This window comes from Terrapene carolina, unplaced genomic scaffold, assembly GCF_002925995.2.
Source record: "Terrapene carolina triunguis isolate 2854851 unplaced genomic scaffold, T_m_triunguis-2.0 Scaffold68, whole genome shotgun sequence".
Lineage (NCBI taxonomy): Eukaryota > Metazoa > Chordata > Testudines > Emydidae > Terrapene > Terrapene triunguis.
In genome coordinates, this window is record NW_020664419.1 from 44,777,810 (window position 1) to 44,792,650 (window position 14,841).

At 40.4% G+C, this 14,841-nt stretch overlaps 1 protein-coding gene and 1 pseudogene across 1 annotated transcript in view; one reads left to right on the forward strand and one right to left on the reverse strand.

Moving 5' to 3' along the window:
• The window catches only part of DOCK4 (dedicator of cytokinesis 4), a 391,670-nt gene that overhangs the window by 243,880 nt on the left and 132,949 nt on the right, over window positions 1–14,841 (forward strand). Inside the window, exons 14-17 of the mRNA XM_024200912.2 lie at window positions 5,293–5,417; window positions 7,656–7,818; window positions 9,353–9,459; window positions 11,340–11,496. Coding sequence (XP_024056680.1) covers window positions 5,293–5,417; window positions 7,656–7,818; window positions 9,353–9,459; window positions 11,340–11,496 — 552 coding nt within the window. The remainder of the gene's footprint in view (window positions 1–5,292; window positions 5,418–7,655; window positions 7,819–9,352; window positions 9,460–11,339; window positions 11,497–14,841) is intronic.
• Window positions 12,922–14,834, reverse strand: LOC112107240 (annotated as a pseudogene).

A 14,841-nucleotide genomic window follows, 5' to 3' on the forward strand; every position in this document is an offset into this window, starting at 1 on the left:
ATTTGAATATTTATGATTCTACAATAAAAAGAACACCCATGGGCATCCTTGATTATTTTTTAAAAAGTATATACATATGGCTTTGTCATATAGCCCCATAGTACAGCAAGGTCATGAACAGATGTCATATAGGAATGTGTAGGCTCCCACTGAAGACTTGGCATGACTCTTGGTCCTATTTTCGGTCAGTTTTTTGCATCTGTCTTTTTTGAAGTATATACAACCTTTATGCATAGTTGCTCTCCGTTCAGGTCTGTCCTTGGCTGTATCTTCGAAGTTATCCATATTTATGCCACAAGAGTTGACATTCAACTTAATGGTATTTTTGAAGTGTTTACAATGATCACCCTTCCTGCTCTTTCTGAGTTTCAGCTCACCATAGAGGACTTTTTGGGGAGTCTGTCATCACCCATTATGATAACATGACCTGTCTGTGACACTCTACCTCAGAGTAGCATCCTGGAACCCCCATATTCACCACTGTCATGTAATTATGATATGTTTTGTACAAAGTATGCCTTGTGAGGTATTAAGTCTTGATCCATTGGATTGTGTGTACTATCCTCGTATGTGAAGTTATGAAGTTTTGTTGTGTTACTGAAATATGTTGTGAGGCTGGGAACACCCAAAACCAGCCTTTCAGGTACAACAATGGCGTAGCCAGATGCTCTGATAGCCAATTAAAGAGAATCCACCCTCCCAATGGCCGTCCTAGAAGACTTCTTAGAGAGAACCTGTAGGCAATGGGGACTGTCTGATTCCCAAGTTAAAAGCTATAAAAGAGGGGAAGTGATATAATCACTTGTCCTGTCCCCCTCCGCCCTTCAACACTTGGAAGAAACGTCTGGAGAACAAAGACCTTGAACTGGCCGAGGGTGGTCCTGGGCTGAAAGGCAGTTCCAGCCTGTGTATTAAAGATCTGGCTGTATCATCTGTCAGGGTGAGACACTGCTTGATTCAAATCCTATTTCATTTGTAGAACTCAGACTGCGAATTTACTTTTATTTCTTAAGTAACCAACTTTTGATCTCTACGCTTGCTACTTATCACGTAAAACCTATCTTTCTGTAGTTAATAAATCTGTTTTATATTTTATATAAAACAGTGTGTTTTGGTTGAAGGGCTTGGGAAATCTCAGCTCAGTTTACCAAGCCTAGTATGTGCCCTCTCCACATAGAGGGAGGGACAGACTGGGTAATGAACTTACACTAGCCAGTCGTCTGACCAGTGCAAGACAGTACAGCTCTCGGGTGCAAAGCTGGGGAGTTGCGGGGAATTGGCTGGAGCCTCTCTGTTGATGGTTCATGAGTGGCTGAGAGATCATTCATGTAACTCAGTTGGGTGTGTCCCTGCCTGTGGATGTCTGTGTAAGTGCAGTGCCTGTCAGTGTTTGTGGCTTGACACAGCATCACAGCGTGAGAGGGATATACCCCAGGGTGGTGGGACAGAGGACTTAGTGGTCCCACTGTCCAGGGTGCACCATGGGGACCCCGTCATACCGTCCATATAAGCTGAGCTTCAGTAAATGACTGCCTCAGTACTTATTGTTTAGCTCTTGCAAGGATGTGAATTTTTGACACTTTGTCTTGCCAGCAAAGTAAAGACAATGCATGTGAAATTTTCCAAGTTGCTTGATGTTTCTGTGGTAAACTCTCCAAGTTTCACACCCGTATCACTGCTGCATTGTACAGGATCAGTTTTGCTAAGACTGATGGTATGCTGGTTGAGTATCTTGTGCCAAAGTTTTCTGAAAGCCTGGCTTTCTGTTTGACATTTCTTGATACAGAGAACTATAACGTTAGATGATACTGCCAAGCCATTCTATAGTTTTGTACCATGAATGGTGATATTTGGAGCAGTGGTAGTGACTGAAGAGGCTGCTTGGAAGAGTTCATTTTTTCCCCAGGCTGATGGGGAGTGCAAACTGTTTAGATATGGGGGATGGTTTAGCGAGACCACCATCTGAGAGAACTTGATCAGTTGTGTCTTTGTGGAATTGATATAGGATATTAGCATATTTGGTGGGTCAGTCAAATATCTCTAGAATTTTCCAGAGACCATTTGTGCTGACAGTGTTGAATGCTTTTTTTAGATTAATGAAGACAGCCTTTGTTTCGTTCAATGCAATTTTACTGAATCGGTCCCTCTCTCAAAAAAAAAGTGTGGTGCTTGGACCTGATCTAAATTTACATTGGGTCTCTGATAGAAGTTTCTCTGATACTGTTTCAACAAGCCAATGCACAAAGTACAAGCAAGGATCTTACCACCCTGTTGACAGAAGAATGGCGCACGCTATCTTTACAGAGCATGGTGTACACGCTGATGAGTTCTTTCGCTTCTGAGTCTGATGCATCAGTTACAGTCCCATCCATAGGTAGGGCACACCCATGCACTGCAATGCTCTGAGTCCGAGCAGCAGATTCTTTCCTCCTCTGATGCTGGTCATGACAAAGCATGATCCAGTCCGCCTCACAATGCCTTGCTCCATCTACAAGCTGACTCCACCAACCAGAGCTGTGTTCTGCACTCCTTTCCCAATCATCCACAGACGTTCCAAAGGATACTAAATCATCTTTGCAAGCATCCTGAAATCTGCGCAGTGGTCTGCCTCTCTTTCTAGACTCTTTGCGAACTTCAGAGTATAGCACAATCTTCAGGATCCTGTAATCTGGCATTTGCTTGACGTGTCCAAGCCACCTGAGTCTTTTCTTACTGCATCAACATTCCTATGAATGACGTACCAGCACGATTTAACACTTCCACATTTATCACGCTGTCTTGCTATCTTAGAAGAAGAATTTTTCACAAGCATCTGATATGAAAACTGTTTAGTCTTTTGGTATGTTTGGCATAAGTCATCCATGTTTCTGAGCTACGTAGAAGAGTGCATAAGCCTCATGTCTCATAAATATGGATTTTTACTTTAGTTGACAATTTGTTACTGTTCCAGGTTCTGTCTTGGAAAAGACCAAAGTTCCTGGCTACTTTGCCGATTCTACTAGTGAGCTCAACGTCAAGATCTACTTTGCTGGTAACAGTAAAGCCAAGGAGGAGCCTCGATAGCAGGGAAGCCCTGATAGTAGAGCCCTGATAGCAGGGTAGATAACCTGATAGTTGCCACAATCAGATTTATTGCCTTTATTTTTGTATAGTATAACTATGATTGCATCTTTTGAAATCCTGAGGAATTTTCTCAGTTTCCCAAATATCCTTAATAATTTCATATAGATAGTTGACAGTTTGGAGACCTTCAAGTTTAATTATTTCAACTGCTGTTCTGTCTTTCCCTGGTGATTTACCTGTCTTCATTTGTTCACAGCTTTTTTGCACTTCTTCAGCGGGAGGTAGCTTCACAATTTCTTCATGTATGGGGTGCTGTGTTAGTTCCTCTGGCAACTATGAGTTAACAGTAGAGGGAAGGTTGAGTAACTCAGTAAAGTGGCACACATCTTTTGGAGTTGTCTGTCTTGTCCTTGATTAAGGTAGATCCATCTGAACTCTTTAGTGGAGCTGGACCTGATTTCAATGGGCCATAAATGGCCTTCAGCGAGTTAAAACAACTTTGTGTTGTTACTATTGGCATAATGCTGTATTTCTTCGGCTTTCTTTTCCCACCAGTTATCCTGTAGAACACAAAGCCGTTTTTGAGCCTTGGCTTGCAGGTACTTGAATTTATCTTTGTTTTGATGTTGATTCTTTATCGTTTTGCCAAGCCATAAATGCATCATTTTTTTCCTTGAGGATCTTTTTGATTTCTTCATAATTTTCATCAAAACAATCCTGGTGCCATCTTTGATTTTTGCCTAGAGTTTCTTCTGTTGCTTGGAGGGTGGCTGATTTCAGTATATACCACTTTTTGAGAGTGTTTTTTGGGTGATGTAATGCTATCAATTTTTTTCCTCTGTTTTCTCTCAGTTTTTCTTGATGAAATGGACATTTCAAGTTTGCTATGTTCAATTTTAGTTTGATCTGTTCGGCACTGACATTGAGTGGAATACCACATGTAAAATGAAAATGGCTCTGGTCATCCTGTGATCAGTCCAACAATTTGCTAATCTTGATGTCCCTAATGTCTCTTTGCTGTATAATGACGTAGTCAATCAGGTGCTAGTGCTTTGATCTCAGATGCATCCATGAAGTTTTATATTTGTCGGCTTGCCTAAAGATTGTGTTGATAATAACAAGCTCATGTTCAGCACACTTCTTGAGTAGGAGGAGACAGTTGCTGATACCATAATTCTTGATTAGACCAGTTGAAGTCCGCACTGTCTTTTCCAGCTCTGGAAGTAAAGTCTCCCTAAGGTATGAGTTTGTCTTCACTCGGTGTAGATTTGATTGTCATCCAAATCAGAATAGAACTATTCTTTTAGTTCTTCCGTACTCTTCATGGTTGGAACATAAGCACCGATAAGAATCACAAAGCATGAATTTCTAAGGGAATTCATAGAGTCATTAGGTGTTCATTTTTGCCCCTAGATAAGTCTTTCACTGATTTCAGGAAACTGTTTTTAATGGCAAAACTAATGCCATAAATTCTGTTTTCCTCTGTTGTTTTCCCTTTCCAAAAGAAGGTATAGCCACCTCCTAATTCCTTTTTGTAACCTTCATCTGCAAATCTGGTTTTGCTGAAGGTAACTACATTGATGCGGTATCTAGCAAGTTACCTTACAATCAGTGCTGTACATCTTTCAGGTCTTGATGTATTATCTCTGTCCGTTAGTTTCTGTATGTTTCATGTCACCACAGTGAGAGCTCTTATTTTTCTTATAGAACAACCTCTTTTTGGATGATCTACCAGTTGTGGTGAACTGGCCAGATTAGAGTAAACTTTAAATAAACTGACCCACAAAAGTATTGTGCCTGATGTTCACTAAACCCCGATAGACAATTTACTGTACTACTTGAGGGGAGATATTTAAATTATGGAACATATCTAACTTTATTCTACAGTTTGGCCTCCACTTGCTATAGGGGTGTAGCCTCAATTTGACTTCTACCGAACCTAGAGGTGAGATGTGAAGAGGAAGTTCCTAAAGTCACGGTTGTGGCCCTTCATTGTTGACACAGTTTCACTGGGAGTTCTGTCCTTTTGCTCCTAAACAGCTCTAATTAATCTCATCCCTAGAGAGAGCCAAAGCCAGACTGGCTTTTACTTTGAAACATACACTTAAAAGGGATTTAGCATTCTCATATGGAATTTGCCTCTCTACTTTCTTCCTGCAAAATTCAGGCTGTATTGATGTAGTTTGCATTGCCCCTTATACTGTTGGGTTTTATGTTTCCTTTCTATAGGCGAAATGAGGAATGATTTATACATCACTATAGAAAGAGGAGAATTTGAAAAAGGAGGAAAAAGTGTGGCCAGAAACGTGGAAGTGATGATGCACATTGTGGACAGTGGTGGCCAAGTTTTAAAGGTACTACTTTGACACTAACTGTGAAGAACAATAATAGAGAGAGTGAAGGCTTGTGTTTAGTGTTGATGCTGAGCAATTATTGTAAATTTAAACTAACAATGTTTTTTTCTCAAAATCCTTTTTTATTTCCTGACAGATATTATGATTTGTCATATTAACCTTTACCTGAATGTCCTATTAACAGACCATATTGCTAAACTGCATATTAGCAAAAGATATGTAATAACTGGCCTTAGAGCAAATATTTTCACTTGTACTGTGAGATATAAATTAAATTCGGAATTCTCTCTCCTTAGAATAAGCTACTTGCTACCCCAACTACTGTAGTTTAGTCAATCAGTGATAGCTAATATGTTTTTGCAAACTACTTACACTGTCTTCCATTTTTGTGTATATTTTTGTTGTTTGTTTGGTCATAGGTTTTCTGGATATTTTTGTGGTAGCTAACTTTTAATGTTGCAATACTTTAATATTGAGGAACGTTTTTAAAAATAAAAATGAAAACCTCTAATAAATATGTTCACATTCAAATATATCCCTCAGTTATTTGATGTTAAGAGAAAAGGCAACAAAGATTAGCAAATGAAGTTATTTTAATTAATTCATAATTATTACAATGTGGAAATTAACCCATTAATTTAAGAGAATAATTAATGCACTTAATTATATTGAAAATAGACTTGCCTATTTAAATAAATGGGCCATTCCCAGACCCACCCACTTATTTCTACACTCTCTTTAAGGCACAATTGATTTTACACTCCAAAGTGCAAATACAGGAAAGTATCCCTCTTCAGGAAAGTATTTAAGTGGATATTTAAAGTGCATGCTTAATTCCCATTTCAGTCAATAGGCCTTCTGCACATGCTTATAATGAAGCATGTGTTTAAATACTTTCCTGAATTTGTAGCATAGGCACAGATCTAGCAGAGCACCATGTGCTTATATTTTAAGCATATGAATATTTCAGTTAAGTGGAAATGCTTATATGCTTAAAGTTGAGCATTTGCCTAAGTTCTTTACTCGAATGGAACCTTAAGTACCACCTGTCTAAAATATTCATATGTACACAAGTGTCCTTGACTTCCCAATATTTTCACTTACAATTCCAGGTACATTTCTTTGAAAATTACCTTTTTTTGTGATGAATACAAAATGCAGTCTGATAGTGTCTTTATTGCTCCCAGTAGGACTTGGATTAAGACACAAGGCAGAGATGGCAATGCCTCAGCCTGCAGCTTTTATTGAGCACTTCCATTATCAATCAAGACTCCCAATCGTTATCCGTCCTGTTTTGTCCTGTTCCATTTAAATCGTAGCCTGTCAGTTCTACATGTGTTGAGTCACTTTAATGTTTGACCAAACAGACCAAAGTCCTGAGAGGAGAACGAGAGGCCACACATGGAATGTGCTAAATCTCTGTACAGTATTAAATCTGGCTCCCATTTACACACTCATACCACATCAGTGCATATCCTCCCACCCACTTCCACCTATAGTCAGGTTTATTGTGAGGTGTGACCCTGCTAATGCACCAAATCAGAATGGACTCTTGCCAGTTGTAAAGTTGGGACAAAACGAATAAAGCTAAACCTCACCCTCCTGTAATAATACTAGGTGAAGCTCAGACATTTGCAGAGCCCTCAGCTATGGTACCTGCTAGCTGCTCTAGAGGAAATCCAAAATCACCATCATCTTGTCACACAAGAATGGGGCAAATATTCCTTCCCTTCTCCAGATTTGAAGGCCAGCTCTTGCCCTTAGCATGCTAGCAAGCACCACTTATGTCCTACATGTAATGATAGATAACCGGAAACTTCAAAGTGAAGAAACTTCCAAAACAAATGGCCCATATTAGGTATAAAAAAGTCATAGGGTCATGGGTGCAAAGGATGAAGAGTGTGTTCCAGCTTACTGATGGTAATTTATATTACCTATAGGAAGTGGGCAGACAGCCCAGAGACTGAAACAATACAAATCAGCCTGCCCACCTGCTACCCTACAGAGAGGAATCCATAGACCACAAGGCAATCTAAATTGTGTTCTTAACCACCTTCAGAGAATACACAATTGCATTCCCCACGCATTCGGGGGCACACTATTACAAGAGAGAACAAGTTTATTTTAGATTATCCCAAAGATCTTGGAGCCTGGAGAACACCAATTTCAGGGCTGATCTCACATCACTTTATAGTTAATCCATCTTTAAACCTTTAACCCAGTTGTTTTCTTCATTAGGATTTTATCTCCTTTGGCTCTGGAGAGCCGCCAGCTAGCAAGTTCCATTCCTTTGTGCTTTATCACAACAACAGTCCCAGATGGGCTGAGCTGCTGAAACTTCCTATTCCTGTGGATAAATTCAGGGGAGCACACATCCGCTTTGAATTTCGGCATTGTTCTAGTAAGCGTTGTTCATGATTTATTGCAGTGCTTTGTGTTACAGTTGCATTAAGCGTATTGAATTTCATAACATCTAAACAGCAGGTAAATATTCTTTACCTATAAAGTTTCATGACGGCGCTTTTCAGGTTTTGCCTTCTGCTTTGGTGAAATAGGAAAAAAAAATGTAATACCTTGAGAAACTGACCTAATTTTATTAAATGGGAAAATGCAACATGAAGGGTGCAAATTTGAACACAAATTCAGGAAATGCAAAATCCAATCCCAGAATTAACTTGGCTAATTGCACAGTGATATCTGTTCACTTACACATGTAGCAGTCTAACCCAGTAACAGAAAGTATTGCATATATGTGTAGTGTAGCCAGGATAATGTTGTTATTGGAAGTGGACATTTTCTGACTTTCTGGTTTTGATGTAACATTAGTAATAAAAAAAAAAAACACTCACCAGGGCTAAAACACAAGGCACACACACAGTTGCAAATACTTTGAGCTGCAAAGCTCAGGTGTGGATCTCAACTTCCCTTGAACTTTAGGATGTTGGGTCCAAGGTTTTGAATTGGGCCCATCTGCAGTAAATACATTGCATCAAAGAAATTACAAGTTCATCACATGTCCTCAAAGGAAACCACAAATGGATATTGCAAGGAAATCCTCTTTGAGGTATCTAAGGGCTTGTCTACACTGGCAATTTACAGCACTGCAACTTTCTCGCTCAGGGGTGTGAAAAAACACCCCTCTGAGGGCAGCAAGTTTCAACGCTGTAAAGCACCAGTATAGATAGTGCACCAGCGCTGGGAGCTGCGCCCCTCATTGAGGTGGGTTTTTTAGAACACTGGGAGAGCTCTCTCCCAGCGCTGCGCCGCGACCACACACGGCACGTTAAAGCGCTCCCACGGCAGCGCTTTAGCGTTGCCAGTGTAGATTAGCCCTTAGTAACTTTTGGGAATTTGGCATCAATTCACAGAAAAACAACGCACTCATAACCTTAGGAAGGGGATTTACTTCATAAACAAACATGAAAAGAGACATAAGGTGTGCTGGTGCTAACTAGATGTAAATGGATGCCAAATATACACATTCACATGTTGGATTATTTTCAGTTGCTTTGTCTAAGGGCTTTTCTTCCCTGCAACGGTTAGCATAAATGCACTCAAGTTACTCCACTGGGACTAGCCTAGCTCAAGTGAGAACAACCATACTGGGAAACAACACAGAAGCTACACAGAGTGATTGGATTAGCAGTTGATGAGTTGTCCTAACTGGAGCTGCTGCATCCCTATAGCACTATTAGCAGAGTGTCAGCAGCACTCAATCCTCAACACCGCGTCCCCCTTAATCCTGACTGGCCAGCTAGCTGGAGTTTAAAGAACCACTTAACTCAAGCTAGAGATTTTTGTGTGTGGACAGGAGTTGGGGTGGGGCAAAACTCAGGTTATACCTCAAGCTAACAGTGCAGTAAAGAAAAACGCTACGACATACATTATAAATCTAAGTCCAGAATGTGAGTGTTTTTATTTATATATGTTTTCAGCAAAAGAAAAGGGTGAGAAGAAGTTGTTTGGCTTTTCTTTCGTGCCCCTGATGCAGGAAAATGGGAGGACATTGCCAGATGGCACTCATGAACTCATTGTGCACAAGGTAATTTCAGTCAGAAATCATTCTGTGATGATTCCTCTGAAAAGTACTCCAAATGCCCAGAGGCGTTAAACAAGGGAAGACTGAACTGTTAGCAAATGAATGATAGTCTTATTGTTAAAATGTCCTCTCAACATTCTGTTGAGCTTATGTTCTCTGTTTATAATTGCAGTTCAACCTAGTTATGTATTTCAATGCAGCACGTACTGTAAAGTCACAGTACCTCAGAATGTAGATTTAAATAAAACCTCAGTTGCATAAAGAATTCCATAAACCTAGGGTTGCCATATTTAAACAGTGAAAAAAGAGGACACTCCATGGGGCCCCCGGCCCCGCCCCAACTCCGCCCCTTCCCAACCCCCAGCCCAACTCTGCCCCTTCCCCGCCCCTGGCCCTGCCCCAACTCCACCCCTTCCCCACCCCCATTCCAACCCCTTCCCCAAAGTCCCCACCCCAACTCCGCCCCCTCCCCTGAGCACCCCGCATTCCCCCTCCCGCCCCCCGGGCTCCGGCTGCTGCTGCGTTGGGGAAGTTGCTTCGGCCCCCGCCGCGGTGGAGAGCGTCGGGAGCCGGGAAAGTTGGAGCCCGGGGAGGAGGCAGCTGCGCGCTCGGATGCTGCCGCCACCTCCGTGCCCCGGCAGATCGGGGGAGTTGTTAGTTTTGGCTTTGCTGCAGCCACTTGCACTCGTGGTCCCCTTACCATGCCTCCCTATTTTCCCGGACATGTTTGGCTTTTTGGAAATTCCTCCCAGATGGGGATTTGAGGACCAAAAAGCCGGACATGTCTGGGAAAATCTGGACATATGGTAACCCTAATAAAGCTAAAAATTTTCACAATGTAAAAATGATAGCCACTCTTGGAATATATTTGACCAGGTTGACCCCTCCCAGGGCCAGCTATTCTGCAGCAGATCTGCTATGTGAGGTCTGTTAAAAAAAATTTCATTCAAATGTGCATGCAAGAAGCTGTATCTGTGTTGAGATGGAATTTGATATACACCTAATAAATAAAACAACTTGCAATGTGTAGGTGCTGCTCTAGTCAAAAAACTGTGCAGAATGATTAGTGTTTTACACCAGATGTTTGGGTACTATCTAAACCCACAGATCGAATGAGGATTTTCCCATCTATAACAAGAGCTACCCATGAAAGCTCTTGTATAGGCAAACGTTCTTGTTATGCTGAGATGCAAGCTTAAAATTATTTCTAACTTTGCTATTTGAAAACGCTAGTCATTTTAAATTATGCAACAGGCAGACTCATCTTGTCAATAGTTGAATCTGCTCTGGAGCCAGTCAGTGGCTGAGAAGGCCAGAGACAGACTCTGCTGGAGAGAAGACAAAGAATTAATAAGACTTGTAAAAACTTTTTGTTGTGTTAGACTCTAGTACCGATAACATACTAGATATTTCAGTATATTTTTGAAATAGGGTGGTTTAAAACATCAGGTGCTCAGTTTTTCTGCTGTTTCTCTGTGCGTTTATAATGCAAATCTAATCTTTGGACATTTGTGCTGTTCTTATAAATGTTTAAACATCTTTAAGAGACATGTCTGCTTGCTTCATAATTTATTCAATGATTTGTACGTGCATTATTTTAAGTTGTGTGTTTTGAGAGGTGCTTGATTAAAGATTGTAGGCTATGTATGTAAAATAAAGCAGTCAGCAACAAAGACAATGCAATGTTTTACATGTACATTTTTTGAAACAAAAAACATACTGTTTCTAACAGATTTGGCTTGTTGCAATGCAGTTTGGGTGAGAGCCCCCACTGGTGAAAATTGTCATAGCTCCATTGACTTCAACAGAGCTACCACCATTTGAACAAGATGAATCCTTTGTTTTTATTCATTGCAATGATTTTAACTTGGTTGTTTTCACAGTGTGAAGAAAACACAAACCTTCAGGATTCTAGTCGCTACCTCAAACTCCCCTTTTCAAAGGGAATTCTCCTAGGGAATAACCACCAAGCAATAAAAACCACTAAAGAGTCTTTCTGGATTACGTCTTTTCTCTGCTCCACTAAACTCACGCAAAATGGTAGGATGATATGTTGATTATTTAAACATGATGAACTCAAGTGAATTTGATGGGTGGTTTTTTCAACACCAAATGGGCAGTAAAGCACTCGTGTTGTGACATAAAAGATAGCTGATGCTCTGTTTTGAGGTTTTAAAAACCAGTATTTTTCCTTAATTTTGATGACCAGATGGAAACAAATGGTACATGGTGAACCACTGACTATGCAGTTCAAGGATGCTTTTAAATTAACATAATATTGGAATCACATACATTATTTTTAGAATCAGTCATCAGAACCCAGCTGCTCTGAAAAATCTCTTAATCTGTTTGTTTGATAGTTATTTTAAAAATGTTTATTATAGGCTTCAGAGTAAAGCAGTTTTCATTTAATTAGATGGTTATTGCTTTTCTGATATGACATCGCATTCCCCCCTTTTAAGTCAATGATCATTTAGCAAGTTATGATTAATGAAAATAACCTTATATTCCTGATAGTGTTGTGAATATATAATCTATGATGAAGCATACAAGCAGATTTATGTTTTGAGTTTTTCCAGTATACCACGTAAGATTCTTGCCTTGGTTCCCTTATGCCTAATAGTATGATTCATAACAGCAAGGAAGTGTGGCAGGGCACCTTCTTCGTCTCGCCACACTTAGCACTTCCCCCCTCTGGCGATGGTGGGCCTGGGGTAATCAGCCCCATTCAGGCAGGGGTTGCCTTCCCCCTTCGGTGCTCCCTTGGTCATATTTTCAGGGTATGCCTGAGGGTTGTCCTAAGGGGTGATCCTCCACCAAACAAAAAGGAAACAGTCTCATAAACAAACAAAAAAACCCCAGGATTGGTACCTTTCGCTGCCTCCTCACTGGTGCAGGGTGTCGTCCTGTTGGTTGCTCTGGGGTGTCAGTCCTTCCCCTGGCAGGCACTCAGGTTTGGCTCTTTCCCCTATGGGAAGGAGCACAGCCTTTCACCCTGGAGAGGCTTATTTCCCTACTGCCACTAGCCTGGCAGCAGCTTCTCTCTCTCTTCCTCCTTTCTCTCACCAGAGGAGGGGTTTTTAAAGGCCTCAGGCAGCCCTTACTTGGAATCAGGTGTCCCTCATTGACCTGAGGTAACTCCTCAGTTAGTAGGGAAGAGGACCTTTAACATTCTGGGGCTAATGTATCTGCCTTCTAGCACACTCTTACAGTCATCCAGCCTGACTTTGTCACAGAAACTACTCACAAACTACTCATATTTTTCTCATAAATATTCTTTATGTACACTTGGGACAGTTCTTTGATATCCTTTTTTGGTTTTGTTTTTTTGTTTTGTTTTTGTTTTTTGGTGTTTTGGTTTCATTGTTGTTAGTTTTTGTTTTGAGTGCTCTGAACCCATTTATTACTGCCAGTTTAGGAGAGGTGCTGTGATTTCCCCATGGTGCCTGTTCTGCCAGTTGTTGTTCAGCAGGAACACCAGGAAGTCAATGACCATTGAATGTTGTAGACTAGCTAGTCCTCAGTCGTTTTCACATGTTGGATAGCCACAGCCAGACAGAGGACCTTTTTCATTTGAAATTTGATAGTAGACACAACTTCATTGACCTTGGCCACCATGTTCTCAATGTGAATGAGGAGAGAGTCCAGTTTTGTTCAGACCTGGACCTAGGATACAAGGAATCTGTTAGATCAGTGATTCTGAAGCCAGGAAGGCATTGTATTTTTTTAGCCAGCTTTTTCACTAGCTTCTTTTTCTTGTTGAGTTTCTTCAGAGCCTCTGTGTTTGTGTGAGGTATGTTGACTGCTTTGGCCTCATCACAATGTTGCTGGTCTCCCAGCATGCAGACTGAGAATTTAGGACATGGAGTGGACTTAGGCCTGACTTTGCCAGAGAAACACTTATCCTTCTGTGGGTCACAGTTTTTTAGATTGATCTGCAAATCTACAGTTTCCAAGAACTTATGTGGTTCACTTGAGTCCCTTTACAGAACCTCCCTCATTGCTTTGTGGAGAATGTTGTTGTAAAGCTTCTCTCTCCGAAGTATCTTCTTTGGGGAGGTTCGTGTTGGTGAGTTTCCAGCCCCTCATTCTGAATAAACAAAAAAATGGCAGAACATTGCATGCTTAGGAAATGAATGCAAAGGACCTGGATGTTTGGTCATGTGAGCATTCACTCTGTTGGGATTCTGCATGTTTATTAAAAATAGTTAACAAAATTTAAATTATACATAGATTTACTTTTATCCAACAAACAACTGTATCAAATTAACTAGTACAAATTTTACTAAGTAGGTCTGTTTGTTTGTTCATTTTTCAAAGTTATGAGAGACCCAGATGTGCCTAGACACAAAGGGTATCTACCCTGTCTGTAAATAGGAAGTGAGGACATTTTAGCCAGTTGGCCTGCATTCAGTACTGATGCTTACTACCAATTGAAATGAGCACAAAGAAGCAGCTGTTCCACAGTGAAAGGACATGCGATATTAGCGTGTGTATTTCAAGTGATGGACCTGTCCTTAAAATTCATCTATCCACATTCCAACAAACACCATTCAATATCTGATGATAGATAATAAGAAAACAGGAGTGACTGCACTTGGGGGATTCTGGAATTCCCAGAACTGAACTTTTCAGAATATTATATACTATATATGGGAATTTCATATTCCATTTTGGAGAATAGTAGGCCACATGACTTTCCCTCACATGAAAACTTTAGGATTTATGGGAGAAGGATAGAAATTTAATCCCAAATGCTTTCCTTATAAAGATGATCGTAACCCTTTTTTTTTAAACTCAAGAAGTTAGATCAAAACCATTGCCGTAGTGCCAAAGGGTTTATTTTTTTAAACTAACAAATCAGCTCATGTTTAAAGAGTAGGCCTGTGAAATGTGTGTTTTTCGCTCCTCTTGAGTGCAATTTTTTTCACCACCATTGACTTTTTCCCCATTCAAACCTCCATTTTCCTGAAAGGTTTGTTATATTCTCATCTCTCTGTTGAGAACTGTTTCATTTTCTGGTTTCTCTTGACATGTGAAAGTGATTGTCTCTTTACCCTGTCACTTGGGATTCTCAGACCTCATATTGTTCTTGTATTCAGTTCATTTCATTTATACTTGAACTATTCCCTAGTTGTATTTTTCCCCTTAAATGATTTATTTGAAGTGAACATCTTAGAGTTGCATTTTTTTATCCCCAACAAATCCTTCGTAATGAGAATCAACCCTCCACCCATCTAGTTCCTTCAGAAAAAAGTGAAAGTAAACATTTTTCCTGCTATGTCTTTAACCAGTCTCACTACTTGATGATCCAAGAATCAAGTTACATTGCTAGTTGCGCCATCCAAAAGTTGCACTTCATCAAAGATATGGTGCATACTTGCT